At 37.9% G+C, this 22,451-nt stretch overlaps 2 protein-coding genes across 5 annotated transcripts in view; one reads left to right on the forward strand and one right to left on the reverse strand.

Moving 5' to 3' along the window:
* Positions 1–524: 524 nt before the first annotated feature.
* On the reverse strand, positions 525–21,234 carry BROX (BRO1 domain and CAAX motif containing). Of its 4 annotated transcripts, XM_036852251.1 has the most exons (14): positions 20,852–21,234; positions 20,050–20,167; positions 17,488–17,604; positions 14,541–14,647; positions 14,106–14,202; positions 11,132–11,227; positions 10,066–10,138; positions 8,945–9,050; positions 8,150–8,239; positions 6,547–6,632; positions 5,629–5,710; positions 5,172–5,322; positions 3,788–3,947; positions 525–2,788 (listed from the first exon to the last, which is right to left on the reverse strand). In XM_036852251.1, exons 3-14 carry the CDS (start codon positions 17,586–17,588, stop codon positions 2,702–2,704), a joined length of 1,236 nt encoding a protein of 411 aa, XP_036708146.1. In that variant the 5' UTR covers positions 17,589–17,604; positions 20,050–20,167; positions 20,852–21,234; the 3' UTR covers positions 525–2,701. The 4 variants fall into 4 exon arrangements, with proteins under 4 accessions (XP_036708146.1, XP_036708157.1, XP_036708148.1 ...); XM_036852262.1 differs by lacking the exon at positions 11,132–11,227 and having other exon boundaries at positions 20,852–21,230; XM_036852253.1 differs by lacking the exon at positions 20,050–20,167 and having other exon boundaries at positions 2,205–2,788; positions 20,852–21,230.
* A 59-nt stretch (positions 21,235–21,293) lies between these two features.
* Positions 21,294–22,451, forward strand: part of AIDA (axin interactor, dorsalization associated) — a 41,044-nt gene continuing 39,886 nt past the window's right edge. The window contains exon 1 of the mRNA XM_036852264.1: positions 21,294–21,584. Within this exon, the coding sequence (XP_036708159.1) occupies positions 21,475–21,584 (110 nt within the window). The 5' untranslated portion in view covers positions 21,294–21,474. The remainder of the gene's footprint in view (positions 21,585–22,451) is intronic.

Below are 22,451 nucleotides of genomic sequence, written 5' to 3' on the forward strand. Positions count from 1 at the left end.
ACAGTAAACCAAATGACACAAGTTTATTTTTATGCACATATCGAGATAAAAAATGCCTCATTTTCGAAAGCATGATTACCCTAGAAGATAAGGAAATATTTCTGAATATGATTTTATTTGAGTACATTTATATAGTACTGAAAATGCCACCTCAAAGTTTCCAAAGTACAAAGTTTTCTGCAGAGTACTGTACAGCAATAATGATAAGGTCTCTAGCTTAGCTCACCACCGTATACAAGACTGCAGCATGCTGGATAATACTGTGAATAAAAATATATGCAGGCTGACTGAAACCCTACTTCAAGATTAAAAGGTGGTTAAGTACCAATAAGCGTAAGTAGAAACCAAATAGGTCAAGGAGCGTTGAGTATTTAATGAATTCATGTGGCATAAAACAACTGATGCAAATGCATCTGTCATTTTAAAATAAAACTGTGAAGAATTATGATTTTACATTGTATTAACCTTGTTACTGGCTTAATAAACATAAAAATATTTATTGAAAAACAAAAATTCCAATGAAATTGGAAGTAAAGTCACTTTTATTTTCATAAATAAAAAGATAATTCAGTATATTAACAACACTTTTAGCAGGATATGTAAGCTGTCGTTATCTGGTTTAAACTAAGTATGCAATAGTTAACACAAATAGTTACATCTATGACATTCATGCAACTTCTTTACATTTATTAACTTCCCCAAATTTCGAACACGATTTCAAAGAATATTATATATAATGGGATATTTTAGTCACAAAGTGTCACCTTTGCTGAGTCAACAGAATATTTACTATCTGCTTAGCTTAAAGTTGCCAATTACTGATTAAATGTAATACCAGTATTTACTGCACTTTACAGAAGCACTGAGCATATTACATGTTTTCATTCCATGTATGGAAGTATGACCCATAAAAATGTCAATATGTGAAACTGACACATATTGTGTCAATAAATTTAGCCTAGTTACTAAATTTTCAAAAGTGAAAATTTAGTAACTAATAAGCACTAGTTTCTAAAATAAATAGATCTTACAGGCCAAGAGTAATAAGCTTACATCAAGTACGGTTTAAAGTTTTGTCAGTAAATGGCATAGAGCACAAAAATACAGGGAAATTAAAGTGTTTTTTCTATAAACAACAAAATAAATGTCTCTTCAGTTATTACTCCACTTATTCTGAAAACTGCAGCTTCAAATATTAAATGTTATATAGCAAGGAGTAATTAGCATTTCCATATATTAAAAAAAAACCTCACTGATTCTATGTAGCTTTTTTTCCCATGAGTATAAACTATGATTTAAGTAATCATTTATTTGAACACAATATTCAGATAGGTATAATCTATTTTTCATAATGAAATGTTTATTCCTATCCCAATACTTGATGCAGATTTTACTTATTTCTCACAGAATTGCTGTGTGGATTCAAAGGTTTATCTATGTAAGTGCTCAGCACAGCGCCTGGCATAGAGTAAGCTCTCAACATTCCCTACTATTACTACTTCTATTATTTGAACCAATCTGTCATTTATAAGAGAAAAATTAGGTGATGCCTCAGGAGAATAATCAAAAGAAGATAAACCTACATGTGTGATTTTTTTTTGTTAAAGTATTATGTATCCACTATTTCCCAGGTTTGTGTATATACTAAACTATTTCAAATATTACAAGGTATTTTTAAGATATACTGTACCTGTTTGCTAAGTTTCTGCTATGGCCTTTGGCCTAAAGCAATACAATTCTGACAGGATAAGTGTATTAGAAAACTATATAAAAACCATGTACACTGAAATCAGGTAACAAAGGCATTTTACTCTAACTTCTGTAACAAAGTAGTAGAGATTTACCAGTGTAATTCAGGACAACCGATCTTGTTTAGGCTTAAAAGTTCTTTCTTTTCATCATGCACTATTTGACTTCTGCAAAAACATTTTCACTCTGTCTTCTCACACAAACACTAAGAGCTGTTACCAAGTTCTAAGTCCCCTAAGTAAAAAATCCATTAGAAAAAAGTACTTTAAAAAATATTGTAGGTTTGCTTACTGAGACTGAAATGAAGTACAGGGCTATCAGCGTAAGAGTAAGCTCTTAAATGGTCTCAACATACCTATAAACACTGATTTGTGAGTAAATTATAGATTCTAACATATATAAGGGATTTGGTATGAAGATTTTTTGATCTTTAACTAAAAGTGATTTTTTTTTTCCCCAGCCAGAAAAGGTAACTGACAAAGAAGATAACAAGTCTGTGCTACAACTGACATAATGGAGAGGGTAAAAAACCTTGTCTGTTAAAAACTGACTCCTGTCATTCTTCTGGTATCAAGTAAGAGGAAGGAAAATAAACTTTTTTTTGTGAAGATAGAAAAACACACCTGAAACCACATGATTCTGGCCTATAGTATATTAACCTGAAACTTACTACTACCCAGAGTTCAGGAAGAAAAACCCAACCCCCAAATATGCCCTTTAGAAGTACAATAAAAATATTTCACAGGTTGTCCTGATTAAAAAGGAGTTTGGAAACAAAGCATGAAACACTTTCACTGTGCTAAAAATCAAGAACAAATAAACTGAAGGCAGATTCCCTCTGAATGTACTAAATTAATCTACAGGCTTCAGAGAAATCATTTCAAGAAAGATGAAGTTCCATGGTTTATCTTATCTGGAAGAAAATTCAAAGTGCACACTGTATCAATGTATTTTAGGAGATGTAGCACCCAGTGTCCTTTTGAGGTTTGATATCTGGTTCTTTCACAGGTTTCACCACTTCTTCTGGTTTGGGTTTAGCCTATGGAGAAAGAAAAATACAGTGTAAGTACATAAACTAAGATCTGGAAAACAAACACTAGATCTATTCCACTTCAGACTAATATAAAGATGATATACTAAAATACACAGCACGGAGACTAACAAAGCTGTGCCAGAAGCTACATACAAACCAATTCAATTAAAGACATAACAGGAAAGCAACATTTCAGTGAAGATGAAAACCTGGATGGGTAGGCAAAAATCAAGCTAATGGTACTCTTACTCCTTCAGAGGAGGGAGAAACTGAGCCATCAACCTGTGCACATGGAAGCCTTAAGTTTGAAGATTACTTGCGACAGTAACAGGCTACTCTTAGGACATTATTTAAGAGGCTGAACAGGATGCAAAAACTTATTTTAAGGAATAATGGTTTTAGTACGGGTAGGAAATTATATTTAAAAAAAAAAAAACAATGTCAAGGAAGCAGCTATGGTTACAAAATAATTCCCATCCCTTTTTTCACAGACCCCTTCTCTTTTGGTAACCAAACCTCAAAATTTCCACTTAATCTACCATTTGGTTTAGTACACTAAGATGTACTTAGATATAAATGAATAAAAGCAGTCTAATTTTACCCCTGGATGATGTCGCAGAATGTTGAAATTAGGTCAAATCTTCAAATACCATGCACTATGCTAAATCAAAAACAGCAATGCTATGGCAATATAAACATGGATGAGCCATCGTTTTTAGACCTGTCCTCCCACACTCTTCTTAAAGGAGGCTCTGACGAATTGTAAAAAGGCAAGATAATGTGTTGAAAACAACATCAGTCAACTATGTAAAAAATCAGAAGACAATTAGGGCCTAGAGGTTTACCTCTGAAAGAGTTCAGATTTTACACCAAGCACTGTAATTAGCTAATTTAACATGTAGACAAATATATGCATCTATTTAAATAGAGGACAATATCAAACTGTGAAGTCTGAATTCTCTTTTTAAATTTTTGTGAATGAATGGAAAAAACCCAATCTCGTACACTGTCATCCTTGGGTCTTTGGGTGAGATCAAAAGCAGCCAACGTTTCTGGTGTCCAGTGCACGCTTGTAGGAGGAAATTCGAAAGGTACAGGTTCTACGAGACCATAATTTGCTTTGAGTTCCAGTTGTGGGGCTTCTGTTGGAACTTTTTGAAAGTAACTGCAAAAAGCAACGGAAACAGCAATTCATTCAGTTATTTGTTAACTATTTGAGTGTCTATTTATGTCCAAGACCCTGTGCAAGGAAATGGCAACTTAATGATGAATTACATAGAGAATTTCCTGTCTCACGCAGTTTACAGATGAGTAGGTGACAAAGTCAAGAAACCCTGTCAACAACTGTGCAATGTAACTGAAGCTATGAGGGATGTAGAGTGCCATGAGAACACAAAAGTGGGGCAATTAAAAGAGGGGCAGATTTGGAGGGTCAGGGATGCTTTCCAAAGGAAGTGGTAAAAGTTAAACTGGGCATGTTCAAGGATGTGAAAGAGCGCAGCATGACCAGATGCAGAATATAAAGGAAAGAATGCAAGAGACAAAAAGCAGGGACAAAATTAATTCTACAACCTCCATAGGTACTGACCTACAGTTTGAACAACACTGATTTAATAATGGAAAACTGCTTGACAGGCCTAGACAGAACTGACAGAAAATTAATTTACCTGCTTTATACATGGCTGAAAACAGAATGAGATGAGTATGTCAAGAGAAGATATATATATATAACACACAGAGAAGGAATGGCAGGGAAACAAAGGTAAGAGAAAGTTAGGACAGTAGACGTGGGCTATATGTTAATAATTCATGTTTGAATTTTAAAATTTGCTTTTATATGTTATCATCAGAAGCAGAATAAAAGTTAGGTCTAACACAAGTGAATCCTATCACCAGTTTAAATAGAAAATTAACGATCAACTTCAATGCAACTTGATATAAAATGTATGGGAATAGAGACTAACAAACTGCGATATTATTAAAACAATATTAATATTCAAACATTATAAATACGTTCGTCCCCCCGTATCTTTGGGGGATTGGTTCTGGAACCCCAGAAGATACCAAAATCCACAGATGCTTAAGTCCCTTACATAAAATGAAGTAGTATTTGCACATAACCTACGCACACCCTCCCGTAAACTTTAATAATCTCTAGATTACTTATGATACCTAACAGAACGTAAATGCTATGTAAATAGTTGCTGGCCTGCAGCAAATTGAAGTTTTGCTTTTAAGGACTTTCTAGAATCCCCCCTCCCTGCCCCCCCATATACTTTCAATCTGCGGTTGGTTGAATCGCGGATGTGGAACCCACAGAATATAGAGGGCCAACTGCATATACTATACCGTTCTTAATATTACTAAAATCATACTGAGCTGTACTCACATAAATCCATTTTCTCTCTGACATTTTTCAAGGGTGTTCTTCACAAGATTTCCAAGTTTCCTAAAGAACAAGTGTCCTGAAGGTTTGGCTGTTGGTCCAGGGCCTTTGGTTTCTCCATATTCTTTGCATAATGCTTCTGCCTTTGCATAAACTGCATGTGAAAGGGATATACAGTCATTTGATTATAATTAATTATTGATTATTTATACTAAAAAGGCTATTAATCAGAGATGCTCTTTAACTAGTGTAAGAGCACTACCAACAACAGTATAAGGGGTAGGCAGGTATTTTCTACAAGTTCTAGGTTTTCGAAGCACTTTTTTCTTTTCTCCAATTACTTCACTGATTCTCATTCCCTTTCATGAACTCCGCCAAAATCTCTTTTAACTGCCCATTCCCTTTATGATTAAACATTAGTCTTTAAAAGAGGAGTTAATATTCTGGCAGGAATACTTACATTTTTCTGCCTCTTGAAGAGACCTGATTGCTTCACCACATTTATCACTAGCCAACAAAGTCTGACCATGATAACAATAAGCCTGATAAAAGAAACAAATTTTTATTCATTCTCTCCTCAAATGATGCTTTCCACTATCATCGTTTTCTATATGCATCAGACAAAGAAATGCCTTTGTCCATTGTTTGAAGTATCAATGCAGTCCCTTACATCTCTTTACTTGAATAAGCTTCCCCCCATCTCTGTTGGTATATAAAGTGGAATTATGTCAAGCCTTGAGCCAAACTAGCCTTCTAACCATGGACTGAGAGCAAAAACTATTTGCTGAAACCTGTTTTTAAAATTAGGGCAGAGGGGATAAAGGAGGGAAATTAGTGTCCTAATGCAGAGGGAGAAGGAGGGAGGATTTGAGGTTAAGGACTAAACAGGTCTTAAGAAAAATGTTACCAGGCTGGAGTAGAACATGCTTATTCTTTAAATGTCTACCATCAATGCAGGGATTGCACATGGTCTTATGCAGTGTGTCTGAAAGCAGATTATAAGGTATAAGAAATCTTATTTATGATTCTTCACCAACCCAGGTGATACACTGTATGGGTAAGTCTTAAGATTAGCATTAGTAAATATCTTTCTCAGTGAACAGGATGAAACGAGAGAATTCTCATGAAGTTTGCAGAAGGTTCCAGCTTAAAAGTGGGTTTGAATCGAACGGTAATTCCATTGGTATAACCCAGCTCTACATCATCTCCTTCCACTCGCTTTACTCCACAATGGCTGCACTGACCATCAGGGAACATTTATTGAGAGCTGTCCATTATCTGTAAAATGCTAACGAAGAGTCAGGCGAGATGACAGAACTGGTGCTCAAGGGGCTGGAGAGACAGTAAGTTACATTGTTTCTGGGCTAAAAATACTTACATAAGCTGTGTAGAAACACATTTTCAAGTGAAGATATTTTCTCCATTTAGCAGAGTATGCAGGCTCCAAACTGGATAAAGCATGATCTAAAGTTACATTTTAAAAAGCAAAATATAATTTCACCCTGATTCACTAGGAGACTTATAGCTTACGTGTTCAGATGCTAAAAGCAGCATGCCATTCAAGTCTAAAACTCAAGCATTTACACTTGAAAAACCTTGCTTTATTTAAAGTGATTTTATTTATTCATTTATTTATTTTGATTTGATGGTTAATGCAATTTAAGTTTGAGATAATGATAAAAATAGAAATGACTAAGAACTTCAAATTAAATATGAATAGTATTATAGTATCTCTTTCCAACCTTTTTTCATAATACAGCAATGCCAAGAGTAGTCTAGTCACCCAAGTCAGAAGCAAGGATACTCTCCTAACCCTCACTCACCACCCCATCCCTGCATCTTGTATCAAACACGCATGCTCATATATCCTGCCAAACACCTTTCGAATGTATTTCTTCCTCTCCATTTCCTACTCTGCTGTCTTTCTGAAAACCTTCATCAGCTCTTCCACAGTACTTAGGAAGAAATGATTATGGTCTAAGTAGAGTCGGCCTACTACTCCTTCACTAGTAAGCCCATTTCTCATCTTGCAATGATAGGGACCTTTCTTAAATTCAAGTCCAGTCAAGTCAGATTGACTTCATTTTACCTTTTAAGGGGTCCCAAATACCTACCGAATGAAGGCCAAACTTCTTAGATAGGCATACAGACCAACTCATAGCCTCTCATATGCATACTTTCGTAACCTTTGCTCCTACCTCTCATCCTGTTTCAGCTAAAACATGTCTCACAGTCCCAGAATGGGCTAAGTTCTTTCTAATCTCTGTACATACTACAGAATGTTCTACTCTTCCCATATGCTAAAGCATCCCAGCAAACCTAGAATTTCTATTTCTATTTCCAAATAAGGCTAAACCACCACCTTCCTCTAGAAAGCCTTCTCTAGCATGCCCAGATCCTTTAGGTTTTTATTTCACCCCTGTAACCACACCTTATTTCATGCTATAATAATGTGGTTACATGTTTGTCTCCTTCCCTAGACTGTGAATCCGTATACCCAGCAGCTAAAAGAGTAACCATCTCATAAATAGAAACATATGCATGCTTCCTAAATAAGTGACTGAAAAGAATAATGTTAAGGAGAAGACCTGAGTGCTAGTCCCAGCCTCCCACCTGCTAGCAGTTAAATTACAGATTAGTTATGTTAATTCTCTGGATTTCAGTTTCTTGTCTTAATAAGGATAGTAACTACAAGGTTGTTATAAAGACCAAAAACATTTCAAAAGAAAAACAGCTGTTTAATTATTAGATGTCACTGGTTAAAAAGGATAGCATCGTCCTTTTCACTAGAAGTTATGGAGCATATTAACGGTGAACAGCTCTAATTCTTTTATTTTCTTTTAAACAAGATTAATAAAATAATGCAGCTATTACTACAGCTTTGCAAAAGATGAAACAATCTGAGAGTCCTTTTGCTTTGCTTGTTCCCTACTAAGCCAAGAGCTTAATGTGAAAATCTAAAGACTAAAAATAGAACTTACCAGCTTTTTGATAGAAATTGGCTGTTTCATATGCCAGGGCAGCAATTAGTCCAGGAGCATGTTTCAGTTCAATTGCTCGAGCAATTGTTACTATAACCAAAACACAATGAAGTGAATGTATGATTAAGCTCACTTGCATTTACCTTAAGTTCAATTATAATAGCAAAAGACAGTCTGATATCTATTTGGGATTTTAATACAGTTTGTTAAAATTTTAACGTGAAAAGCTACAGAAAGTGCAAACATAACAAAGCAGAAAAACACTGAGCTTGTTGTTCTGATACCACTCCCTTAAATAAATCACTAGCCAATTACTAATCACAGAAAACCCCTACTACAAAATCGCATGATGTAAGAGGAAACAAATACTTTCAGGGCACTGGAGTCTGAAATAAAGAAAAACAAAAGCCAACAAAGTTTCTTTATTGTTTTCACATAAGTCTTCATTTATTTCCTGCCACTGAAAGGCAAAGATTTCAAGGTAAGCCAAACAGTGGAAGCAGAAAAGAAATGAGCAAGGTAGAGTGGGGGGAAAGATGAGTTATAGACTTAATTTTATGCTGCCAGAAATGGCATGAAATCAAAATCCTCTTAAAAAAAATTATTAAACTGTAAGGCCTTTTCCAGCTAATGAAAAATGAAGGCAAATGCTAAAGGTAAAAATCAATTTTTAAAATTCCTCACTATAAATTTCTCAAATCCTGAAACTCAATTCCAGCTAATTCTGATTTTTAAAAAAAGAACTAAATGCCAATATAAACTTTCTTTAAAAAAATCTTACAATATTTAAGATACCTTCTTGAGCTTCAGCTTGACATTGGATAATGTAAGCTTCTACGAGTCGTGCCTCTAAATCCCTCCCTTTTTCTGCAGGTGTAATTAATTTTGGGATATGACTTTCCTGAGAGAGAAAGAAAAACAAACAAAAAACAAAAAAACAAAGAAGCCAAGTTTTATTTTAACTCAGCTGTTAGAAAGAAAACTGAAGTTGTGAGATATTCAATTTGGGGATTTATCAGAAATTTAGGGTACAAACAAAGATTGTGTAAAACGGAGCAATGTTAAGCTTACAGAGAATAAAATTTCCTGTACACTAAAACTTTTAAAGCTTTTTATAAATTTTTGTAAAATAAGAAATTCAAGAGCATAATTTGGGTCATAATAAATTGCTTAGATATGCAAGTCATATTCTCAACTTAGAAAATGTTTAACTGAAACGGAAACCAAATTTCCCTTTTGCATGACAGCCGGAACTCTTCATTCACATTAATAATAGTAAATATAAAGAAGACTACAGTTCTGTAGCTCACTCAGGATCACAGCTTTTTCATCACTGTAAAACTACCTTACCATGAGAAAATGCAACACTGGCCTCCAGTAGCCTTCAGTAAATAGCAGTTTAATTAGAATGGGGTGGGGGTAATTCTGGTTGGAAAATACGTTAGTCTTTCCCCTAATTCCCATCACATCTCCAGGCAATTTAATGTAATTAGTGTGTACTGATTGCCCCGCTGGCATTTTCACTGAAATACAGAGAATATACTCAGAAAATTTGGTTTTGCAGAATCATGATTGCTCCTGGCAACTGCTGCAGACAGCAAAGAGAAATGCTCAGAACTATCAATTTTTGGGCTTTGTTTTCTCTCATCTTTTCAGAAGAGACCGCAAAATAAGCAGTGAAGTACCACTTGCATCGTCTAACTGTAAAATTCACTGATGATTTTCTGAAGTGGAAACACTTAATATTCTGTAATTGGCTGCACTCATCAACAAAGTACTTAACATAAGGAAAACAGAACACACACTAGTTCTTTCTACATGATGAAACAATTCCTTCACCCCACCCCGCAAAGAATGAAATAAAAATTATTCAAGAATTAAAGCATTAAGAATATATTTTATTACTATTATTTTACCTTTAAATGTTTAAAAATCCCAGCTGCAATTTTTAAGCTTCGATGGACTTCTTTTGCTTCATCCTCTGTTATGCTGAAAGATAGTGGTTACATTCATTACAGGATGAATCCCGTTTCTGGTATTAAAACCAACAACTAATACATTCTCATAAACCCACAGAAGCTAGTCATTTGTGTTTTTCACTAGGTTTTCTTCCTTTTGACACTTAAAAAACTAACAAATGCACATGAAAAATATCCAAAGAGAAGATACTACAAGTGAAAAAGAGAGCTCCTGTTTAGGGGTCTGGACAAAGGCTTCTTGTTTTTCCTTCCAGATAATCTTCTGTGCATAAACAAGCATAAAAATCAATATACATTTAATGCATGCACATACTTAAAAAACACATACATACACAATATTCACCACTCTGCTCTTGTTTTAATCACCTAAATTACTTCAGAGACAATTTTACATCAGCACATACAATTCAACTCCATTCTTAAATGGCTGCATATTATTCCCATGTTCAGGTGCATCACAGTTGGTAGTTGCCAGTTTCATATTGCTAATATCCAGTTGTACTATTATAAAAACTGTATCTCATTTTATTTCACAGTTCCTTAATCCTTCAAAACATCTTTCACATACTTATAAGGCTTTGTATTTTTCTGTGAATTGCCTGTTTATGTCCTTTGTTTATTTTCGATTGATTTGTTGATCTCTTCCTTGTTGATTTGTAAAAGCATTATAAAAACAATTTGTCGTATGCACTGCAATTTTTTTGACCAATCTGTCATTTGTTTTCTAATTTTGTTTATGGTACTTTATGTGGTCAAACAGTCAACCCTTTTCTTGGTTTGGGGTTTTATTCAGAAAGACCACCCCCATGACAAGATTATTAACAATTTTTTCCCTTCTAATAGTGGGCTCCATAATTCTAATACTTAAAATATTAACATTATGAGGCAACCTTAAATTTATTAGAAGTGATACTTTTTATCAGTAGCCTAGACTTTGTAATAATGAAGCTCCATATGTTTGAAAAATAATACGTATGCACATAACCCTCCCCTTTTAACTTACTTTTCTTTTCCAGCCAGTCTTGAAGCGTATTTGGTATACCATAAAGCTACATTAAATCCCATGGAAATTAATTCAAAAACAGCATCCTGCTGGGCACTAGAATTATAAACATGATCATTAAGTACTGTCAATGACTGAGACATATGTATATGAAGCCTGCTATACAACTTATACAAAATCATAAAGAGCTAAATGCTAACTGAAAAAATGAAGAGTCCTTGTGTTTAATATAGGTTGGGAGATAAGACACAAGCACACACACACACACACAATTAACACTGAATGACTAAACATAATGGTCCACGATGTACTTCATAATAGTAAACATGAGAATAGTAGTTCCCAAAGGTTACTGTACGTTGAATAGTTTTAAAAATACAGATTACTGGAACTTATCCCACAAAGAAAGTCTGGAAAGTGCCCAGAATCTGCATTTTTAACAAGTATCCAGTTGATTCTGGAGCAGGTGATTCTTACACCACATTTTAAGAAAATGGACTTCAGAGGAGAGATCATTTCAGGCTAGAATGGTTAAAGAAGGCTTAATGGTATAAATAGAGTTTGAATTGTGCCTAGATGGCTAGAAGGGCTAGAAGGGAAGCAGAAGGACATCCCTGATGAGGGAATGATGCTGTTAACGCACAAGAAATGATAAAGATTTTTCTGGTGGCAGTAACCCAACTAGCCTGATTGAAGTTGCCAGTTCATAAAGAGAAATCGAGGAGCAGGAGAGCAAAAAGCCAAGCTGATGTGAAAACTGTAGAAGATTCTGAATGCCAAGCCAATTAGTATACTACAAAGAAAAAGGTCTCAAAAATAAGTGTATTTTATATCTTATTTGTCTCCTTCAGATTCTATAACTAAACATGACACAAAGATGGCAAAAAGCTCACAAAGCAAATAAGATAATATTTTTATTCACTGCTGTTCTGATGAGACCCTGAAAATTCTTTATACACATTATCTCACTTATCTCAAACGATGAAGTAAAAAACCTGAAGTAATACCCTTATTACACGTATAATACTAATAAAGATACAGAAAAATTACCCAAAGGGAAGAAACTAGAATCATGATTCTGCTTTGTATTTTTTATTTAATTGCTGCCTCCATCTTAGAAGGAATAGAAACATGGAAACTTTTTAGATTAAAAAAAAAAAGATTTGTTACAAAACATGTAATTCAAAAATACCTTATATATACATTTAATATACATTATAACATACAAAAATATGACAGTTATGAACAAACTTCTTAAAACAGTTTACCATGCCAAAAAAATTTAATGTATAGTTTAACGGCTTATTCTTTTCAGCACTGGGAACTTTCCAATGAGTTACATCTACTAATTACATCTAGTAATTCTAGTAATGGTGATCTAAGAGGCATATCTAATTTATAACTTTACCTTTAAATAATAAGAGAGTTTTGCTAATTTTTATGGAGTCTCATGAATAGCTCTCTCCTGTTTACCCTTCGTTTATTTCAATCTGCCTTGCTTCCAAACACTCCATTTCTATTGTACCACATCTAGGTAGTAGTTAAGAGCGTATACAGTTGAAAAAACATTTTTCAGAACAGATATACTCACAGCACACTTTTCATTGAGTAAGTAGCAATCAAGGATTAAATAACTTAAAAATCTCAGATGTACTGAATACTCAACATTATAACTTAAGGCCTTTATCACATAATTCTTCACTGTCTCATAAAACTATGCTGAGAAATGCTGTCACAAGGAATGAAAATTTAGCATGGTGGGGAAAAGTGCCAAATTTATGTAATACAAAACACTTTAGAATCTGCCAAAGTGTTGTAATGTAACAATGGTAGAGGTTTGATTCTTTAAAAAAAGTTTTTAAGGAAAATATTCCTTAATTTTAGATGAAGTACAAAGGGGTACATAAAGAAAAACAGAAAATGAGGACTTACTTGGAAAACCTTGGTATCCCAGAATATTAAAATTTGCAAAGGACCCACAGTCCGCAACTTCCTACCTAATTTATGAATTCTATTACATACAATATTCCCGAGGAAGGAAGGAAGGAAACTAACATTTATTGAATGTCTATTAATGCCTGGCATTATATCAGCCCCTTAATACAAAATTTCCTATTTTGTTCCTCACAAAAGCCCTATACCTGTAACCCCAGCATACAGTTGAGGAAGCAGATGTTCATACAGGAGAAGCTCTGAGGCTGATCTACGTGTGTATGAATCCAAAGTCCACACTCCTTCCACTGTTAATGCCTGCCCTGGTTGTTTGGCAATCCCCATTTCCTTCCCTTCTGATTTTATAAAATGGTTAATTCTAAAGCAAATTGAGATAAAGATATATGACTATTTAAACAACCCAATGGTGTTTAAAAAAAAAAAAGTAGTTAAAAATTTAGCACCATTATGATCGGTTTCCTGTTGTAATTAGATCTAACTAGTTTCAAGTGAACGATGAGAAAGTTCGGAGGGGAAGTTTTTAAAAAGAGCAGAAACAGTAAAATTAGGAAGAAAACAAATACAGTACTGTCAGTCAGAAGAGTATGGAGCTGGGGTGGAACTGGGGAGAAAGAGAGAAAGAAGGAGATTGACCAGAGACATCTGAACTATCCATCAGAAAAGGAAAGTAGCGGAGAAAGCAAAATTCTGCTCTGCTTGGACGGAGGCAAAGACCAAAATCTAGGTTTGGTTTTCAAATTCCCAAACCATTCTTTGTGTGTTATTAAAAGTCAAGGCTGCTCAATCTAGTTAACGTTTATATTGATTATCTCAAAAATGATTTGGTCCAGGAGAAACAAATTCTGTTTGTACTTAATAGACTGCATTAGGAGTTTAGGTCAAAAGTTTTACATTAATTTCCTGATAAGGCAAAATGCTGATCAGACTTACATTTTAGTTCTTCCACACAGAGGCTATGAGTTAATCACTAGCTAAACAGTTACATAAATAGCTTGAATTTAGTACTGTTGGTGCTGCTTACCTTGGAACCTGTCCCTGTAATGTATCAGTCCACTTGAAATTTTGAATATATCGTAACTTGCTTTCTTGGGTAGATTCATCCAATGAATTAATGAAACCTATAAAAAGGTAGAAAACATTTTCAGTTTTACAGGAAATATCACGTGTCTGTTTAGAACATTTTTCAGATAATGACTTTTTCAGATACCTGAATGAAACTCCCAGCCCCTCTATCCCCTTCTCCTAAGGTAACATAATATGAAATATGCACACATTTAATTTTCAAAATGTTAGAAAGACCACATAGCACCTTTACATTCTCACATTTCTGATACTCAAGCATACTGAAGAATATAACCTAGAAGACTAAACTATTCAAATTTGAAAAGTCTAAGAATCAAATATGAACTTCTACATAGTTGACTTTTAAAAACTTAAATTGACTTAAATAACTAACCTTGTAAAAGTGAAAAATATGAATCTGCTGCATTCTTCATCATTTGTGGATTACAGTTCAAATCGGTGAACAATTCAAGCAGTCGTGCTCTAGATGATCTCAAGTCACTTAAATGAGACAGAAAAGAGATAGTAATGTTAAGTAAGCTGTATTACAATGAATCTATGTAAAAGTGGCTTAAAAGTTTCAACTGTAAAAGCTTAAAAACACACACACACACACACACACACACACCGCCTCCTCTAAGATATTACTAAGTATACAGGAATGAATTTAATTAGGACTAACACGAGGTAAGTGAAATTTCTAGTAACAATTGTTTTAGAAGTTGTACTAAAATAAACTCAGTCCAACTAAAGGAGCAAATCATGAATACAATTATATAATAAAAATACACAGCAAGTTTTAATTTTAAAAAATCAAACTAACACAAGCTTTTAAGACGGGAGGAAAGAATTAAGAATGAGTAAATTAATCTGACCAGTTCACAATAGAAGTTTTTTGAAAAATGGAAATTTAACATTTATACATAATTTTAGTATCCCCTTAAAATTTCAAAATTTGACATTATGTCAAAATGTACTTAAGTACAAAACCGTATTTTAAAATTGCATTCTATAATACAACACACACACAAACATGCAAAAACACGTGGCCACTAGTCATTTTAAAACTGCTCCCTCGTCTCCATTCTCCTTTGCTTCTCTGCAGCAATAAATGTTGCAGACATTTATTGTTTCTTTCTCGAAATTCTTTTCTCCCTTGCTTCCAATAACGCCAAATTTTCCAGATTCTCCTCTTATCTCTAAAAGTTCCTTCTCTATTTTCTTCCATGTCCCCTTCATATTCCCACCTCCAGCAATGTTCAGTCTTTGGCTTTCTGCTCTTCTCTCTTCTGAGGTCTCATCTACGAGTATAACTTTACATCTAATCCTAGATCTACATTATCAGCTCTAACTTGGTCCTGTTCCAGTTACACCTCTTCTTTCAGAAGACTACTTGCTTAGCGAGGGATCCAGAAATCATATTACATGGACCATGACTGAAGACAATTGGGTGTAAATGACTGAAGACTAAATTTAAATTGTAAGCACCAAGACAGACAGTAGGGACTGTATACCCAGAACTTAGTGTCTGGGATAAAGCATATACTCAAATTTCTTTGTCAAGTGAAGTAATACTAACATTCCAAATATTTTAAGATTTAGAAGGACTGACTGTAAGTAGCAGTGGTGTTTAGAAAGGAGCACAAACTTAAACCAGGTTTAAGATGGAATGTTTATTCATTGGTACCAGCTCTAAGGAGGGTGATTCCAAGAAAGTATATAGCAACAATTATATACAGCTGACCAAAAATGGGATGGGCTACCTTATGAATCTGTCATTGTTGAGTTATTTAATTAAAAGCTGGGAGGGAGTAATTCCTGGACTCGGAAAAAAATTTGAATTCTTTTTTTTTTTCCTTTTGGTCATGCTATGCAACATGTGGGATCTTAGTTCCCTGACCAGGGATCGAACCTGCGCCCCCTGCATTGGAAGCGCAGAGTCTTAACCACTGGACCGCCAGGGAAGTCCCCAAAATTTGAATCCTTAAGGCCTATTCTAGACTCGAATACTTTGCTAGCTCTTTCCAAGTAGGCATTCAATCATCACCTGCAAACCAACTTGTGCAAAATTATATTCATATTAAAATGACAGAATTCGAGAAAAGTGTACCTTAGAAGTATCTAATTTAGGTTATTAATTTTACAGATGAGTAATTAGATCCAAAGGAGTTAAGAGACTTGCCCAATGCTACAGATAAAACAGTTAAGCTGGGACCAATGTCTAGGATTAGGGGTTGGCAAACTACAACCTGTAACTTGTTTTTATACGGCCCACAGCTTAATTTTGCAAAAATGAACAAAGAAGAATATCCGATAGTGACTGTATGTAGCCCACAAAGCCTAAAATATTTACTATTTAGCCCTTTACAGAAAAAGTTTGCTGACCCCTGGTCTAGATCAACCTTTTGCTCCAATTACTTCCTTTCACAAAAAGTAGCAATTCTCTTGATTTTCCTTTACTGGTACCACCAATGTCTTGATCATCTAGGTTCTGCATCTCATAGACTAAATGAATCCTTTTCAACTTTCCAGAGCAAATCAGACATCTGGCCAGTTGATGCCTCCTTCGAAGTATCTCTTGCATCTATCCCTTTTGTTCCAGGTAAACTGCTGTACTCATACTCCCTAGAACAACGGTTTACCTAACGGAAATGACTTTCTCCTCTCCCTTCTTACTATCTAAGTCAGGGATCAGCAAAGGGCCTGAAGATAAATATTCTAGGCCTTGTGGGTCATAAAGTCTCCCCTGGGAATACTCAATCTTACTGTATAGAGGAAAGGCGGCCATAGACAATATATAAATAAGTGGGGGGGGGGGAGGCTATATTCTAATAAAAACTTACTTATGAAAACAATCATTGGGCCAATCTGCAGGACACAGTCTGACAACCCCTGATCTAGGCCATACAATTCATTTAAACCCCAGCTCAAGTCCTCTCTCCTACTGAACACTCTGAAGGCTATTTCAGGTCATAGGGACCTCTCCCTGCTCAGAACTCAATTAATTTACTATCTGGCCAATGAACAATATCCATATATGACTTTGTGGAGTCTCTTATACTGTTGTAACGTATAGCTTAACTCTTTAATTGTGACTGTTTAGTCTCTCTGGGACTCACTCACTGACCTAAACTTGAGGACCCAGTTTAAATAATCTATGATTTAACTTTTCACATGTCATTTATAAGTTTATGTCACATGTCATTTATAAGTTATAAGTTTATAAGGAGCCTAAGGTTAGGGACAGTGTGTTACATACTTCTGCATTGTGCATGACCCTAAAAAAGTACCTTGTATCCATGGGCGGCTCAATCAATACTTGTGGAGACTGACAAACTTACCTGCAAATTTTTGAAGCAGCAGGGCCAGTGACTACGCCATAATAGTTAAAAGGGACAGGAGCTGTGGCTTTTAATGGGTTCCTATGAAACCAATGTGTCATTCTCTCCAGGTGTTTCCTATTGACAAAAAACAAATGTATAAAAATTAAAGATAAAACATTTAATAAGCAATGTAAACCATATTAAAATATTTTTTAAAGTAGAAGTTGAAAATTACTACAGGATATATACATTTTAACATAAAACATATATAAAACAGACATATACATAAATAAAATGCTTCACTGCCATACATCAATCTTGTTTTAACTGTCTGTTTATAGCAGCCTATGTTTAGATCAGGCCTATAAAACAACAGCATTTGTAAATGTGCTCACAGTAACTGCAATGTTGAATATATTGGAGCAGTAATGTTTAAACTTTAATGTGTATAAAAATCACGTCGGGGCAGGAGGTGGGGAGCTCTTGTTAAAATGCAGGTTCTAATTCAACAGTCTGGGGTAGGACCTGAGATGCTGAGGCTGCTGGTCCCCAAACTACACTTCTGAAGAGCGGAGTACTTGACTTTGGTTGGACAGCTGCAAATGAGAAGGGCACAGGACCAGAGGAACGTGATTCCGAAAGAGGTTCAAATGGTGACCCGTATTTAGACTGCTAAGATTACTTGATAGAAATAGGCTTTTGTTTTTTTTTTTTAATTTTTGTTTATTTATTTATGGCTGTGTTGGGTCTTCGTTTCTGTGCGAGGGCTTTCTCTAGTTGCGGCAAGCGGGGGCCACTCTTCATCGCGGTGCACGGGCCTCTCACTATCGCGGCCTCTCTTGTTGCGGAGCACAGGCTCCAGACGCGCAGGCTCAGTAATTGTGGTTCACGGGCCTAGCTGCTCTGCAGCATGTGGGATCTTCCCAGACCAGGGCTCGAACCCATGTCCCCTGCATTGGCAGGCAGATTCTCAACCACTGCGCCACCACGGAAGCCCACAAATAGGTTTTAAATTAACCGTATCTCCCACATGATATTGCTGATGCCAACTGATTGGCTGTAGCATGTGTTCTATAATAAATATACTTTCCCCAGAATAGCTAATAAGAATCAAAATTTTCATGATAAAAAACCCCACATGATACTTGATCAATAATGTCTATCATTAAAATGGTAAAAAATGACTGAATTATAAACATATTTAGTATGTGTAACTGAAGAAACCTCAGGTAGAGTTGGAGTTGGGACAGGCCTGTAGGGGGAGCTCTCAGGTCCCCCTAGGAGACCTCAGTTAACAGGAGAGAAGTAAACCTACATCTCTGACAGGAAGGTACCTCTAGGTTACTATCAGAAGGAAGACGAAAAGTTCTCTCCATCCATGGCAGCTCAGCCAGTCAGACTGTAGCAGGCCAACCAATGAGAAGCCTCCATACTCTGGACTCCCAGGTTCCTCCAATGGACTCTGGTTATTACAGCCCCTCCCAACTCTCCTCTTTTCCCTATAAAAGCATGTTCCCCTTGCTTGTTCTCTGTATTTGCTTATGATCACCCATCTTTGCATATCGCTGATTGTGATTTCTCTGCTAGTCCCTAATAAACTGTTTTGTTGGTAAAAAAAAAAATAATATCTATCCTTAGAACATACTTGTGGTTGACAAGGGGGAGGGCAGGTAGGGGAGGGAAGGACCGGGAGTTTGGGATTAGCAGATGCAAACTAGTATATACAGGATGGATAAACAACAGGATCCTACTGTATAGCACAGGGAACTATATTCAATATCCTGGGACAAACCATAATGAAAAAGAATATGAAAAAGAATGTATATATGCATAACTGAGTCACTTTGCTGTACAGGAGAAATTAACACATTGTAAATCAACTATACTTCAATAAATTAAAAAAATAACGTCTATCCTTAAAAACCAAAACATTTTAAAAACTACCTAAGTGAAATAACAACTTAAAAAAATTAAGTTCCCCACCTTTCAAGTTAAAAAAGAAAAAAAAAAAGGAGTGTGTCACCTGCTTAAAAGTCCTTGGGAAGGTAGTGAATATAATACAGGAAGGTGTAGTTGAAGACTTAAATATGGCAATTAGATCTCGGGAAGTGGGAGACAAAATCGGTTAAGATTTAATTAATTTGAAAGCATTATATGCAATGTTGTCCATGGATTTTTCTTATCGGGAAAAAACCGTGGGCTGCACAGTGTAAAAAATATCTACTTTATGCACCTCCCTTACCATATTTATTCATGGCAAAACCGGCTTTGGAGAGCACCAGGTATTTAAGGATGAGGAAACGCACTGTGTATTCAATGAAAAATTGAGCAAGTTCATTTGAGGAGCTCAAAACATTTAACAAGTCCTTCAAAAATATATAACCTTCTAAACATCATCCACGTAAATCTCCTTTATAACCTAAGTAAACTAATACTGCATCTCTGTGCATATAAACCAAGCCTCGCAGAAATAACGTCACACGATACACTTGACTGTGTCAACAAATTTTCCACAAATACTCTTTTAAGACGGCCTCCCACGTCCTGGATGAAAATGTCTTAAGTTCTGTATATCTTTACCTCAGGAACGAAGAGGGTAAGTACCGTGTTCTCTACCTCTGCCCAATCTGTCCGGTCAGAGACCCGCACTCCAGTTTTCAAGAATTCGAAGGGCGGGGTAGAAGGACGACACACCCACCTGCAGGTGCAAGGAAGGGTGCCTTTGAAGCCACCAGCACAACAGTCGGATCGAGGCTGCCACCTAACCCGCTGCCACAGGAAGAGTCCGATTACCGGCAAAGGTTCCCCACGCCGGAGACCCTGGGTCCCACAACAAACCTACCGCCCCCGAGCTCCCAACGTCCACTTCCTGTTTACCACCCAGCCTCTTCCTCCCAGGCCCCGTCCGGTTTAACGCCGTTAAGACCTTGCGCAGGCGCACACCTTAGCGTGCCCCTCCTGAACAGGCATTTTCGTGGAAAGCCGATACTATCTACCCGGGAGAGGCGGGCAGAAGGTGCCTAAACAAACCCCTATGTAGCTATAAGACCCTCCCCCCCCCGCCCCCCAACTGCTAGTGGAGACGCCGGCAAGGCGATTCGGTGAATCTAGCTGTTAATACCATTGATTCGTGGGGCTAATGTGAATTTCTTTCTCTCGTTTGTTTCAAGGCACTTTTTACACAGGTTCCATAGACTCCCGGATAGTGGTCCCCCAAATTCTCCTTCTAGTGCCTTGAAACACTTGAAGGAGACTTTTGGGGACCACTATCCGGGAGTCTATGGAACCTGTGTAAAAACCTTGACCCTATTGCTTGGGACTCCGGGGAGACGACAGGGGTAGGGATAGTACTGGGAAACGCCCATCCTCATGACATACTTACCGGATTTCTCGATGTCTGTACAGCACCCCTCCAGAGGGAAGAAAGGCAGTGTCCGAGTCCGCAAACGAGATAGGGAGGGAGTCGCAGAGCCCGGATTACCGAACTAGAGCGACGGAAACCAGGCCTGCGGGAGCCGATCACGTGGTCAGGGCGGCCATGACAGCTACCGAGGCGGCAGTGCGTGCCGCTCGGGGGTTAAGGCTGCCGCGTTGTCGCAGCCCCGTTAAAACACTCCGTTCCTCAGCCCTGTCTTAGATATTCCTCCACAGTCTTTCCTCTTGCGCTGCGGTCTCCTCCAGAGACAAAGAGCAGAGCTGGCCGGGCCTCCCACGCCGAGGAAGAATGCCGCGATAACAATGGCGGCCGCTCGGTGGAGCGGGGCGGCCTCAACCTAACGCGAGGCGGGGCCTCGGGGGCGGAGCCTCGGCGGGGCGGCCGCTTCAGAGCCGCAAAGTTTGGCTGTGGCGGCAAATGGGCTTGGGCGGCTCCTTGGCGGGTGGTGGCGGTGGCCGTAGCGGTTCCTTTTGGCCCTGTTAATGTCGGGGCCAGGCCCGGGGAGGATGGCGCCCTAGAGCCCGGCCTTGCTGGGGTAGGGGCGGGAGGGGACGGGGTGGGGACCGGCCATGTCGGAGGTGACCCGAAGTCTGCTGCAGCGCTGGGGCGCCAGTTTTAGGAGAGGCGCCGACTTCGACTCTTGGGGCCAGCTGGTGGAGGCGATAGACGAGTATCAGATGTGAGTGACTAACCGCGGGAGCGGGCCAGACCGGCTCCAGTCGGCCGCCTCCCGCTTCTTTCTGTCGGTGTCTCTCATCACTGTATCTGCAGCCAAGGCTTCTCAGGGTGGGGCCCCGCAGGCGCTGGGGCTGAGATCCCACTGGCCCTGGAGACCAAGGTCCGGTCTCTGGGGTTTTTCGCTCTCCGCCTCAGCAGGGCCAGTTCCGTGCAACAGGTAGCCCTTCTTTCCTGGGGCTCCAGCCCATTCAGGCTACCTACTGAGTTCCCTGCCATCGTCTCACGGGTCCCCCGCTCTGCAGTCAGTTTCCTTTTCCCCTCTCCTCCGCCTCTTTCAGGTTGCCGCCCCTCAGTTTCTCTTTTAGAATCTCGGAGGAATACTTGTGTCTTCTCCGCCCAAGTCCCCGGGATGAGGGGCCTCGCTCTGTGTACGGTGCCTTCCTTCTCCCTTGTGTAGGGCAGGAGGGAACTGGTGGCGACTGAGGGGAGGGGAGGGAAGGGGGTGCCGCGAGGAGGCAGCGAGGCCGGAGGTATCTCCTCAGCCAAAAGAAAGGTCTCCTCTCGCGCCCCTTCTCCACCCCTCTTTCTGGGGAGCCGTGTTTTCCCAATTCACCTCGATTCCGTTTCGGTTTCTGGGACTGTTATTTGCTAGGTTGGGTGAGTCCCACCCACCCCCTCGCTCGGTTGCTCTGGGTGGAGTCCCTGCAGGATGTGAACAGAAGAGAGCAAAATGTGAATTAATAGACCACGCACAGGAGTCCCCACCGCCTCCTTGGGTCCCTCCTCCTTTTCCTGTGTATAATGTATAGCCGCAGGGTACATGTGAGCGCCAGGTTCTTTGATCTACCCAAATCAGATTTCTTTCCCT

This window comes from Balaenoptera musculus, chromosome 1 (assembly GCF_009873245.2).
Source record: "Balaenoptera musculus isolate JJ_BM4_2016_0621 chromosome 1, mBalMus1.pri.v3, whole genome shotgun sequence".
Lineage (NCBI taxonomy): Eukaryota > Metazoa > Chordata > Mammalia > Artiodactyla > Balaenopteridae > Balaenoptera > Balaenoptera musculus.

Bases quoted from the DNA above. Each gene is read 5' to 3' on its own strand.
- BROX (XM_036852251.1), bottom strand. From the start codon at position 17,588: ATGACACATTGGTTTCATAGGAACCCATTAAAAGCCACAGCTCCTGTC. The intron at 6,633-8,149 runs GTAAGTTCTATT...ATGTAACTTTAG, and splicing joins CAATTTCTATCAAAAAGCTG to ATCATGCTTTATCCAGTTTG. The intron at 5,323-5,628 runs GTAAGTATTCCT...TTTCACATGCAG, and splicing joins TCTTCAAGAGGCAGAAAAAT to TTTATGCAAAGGCAGAAGCA.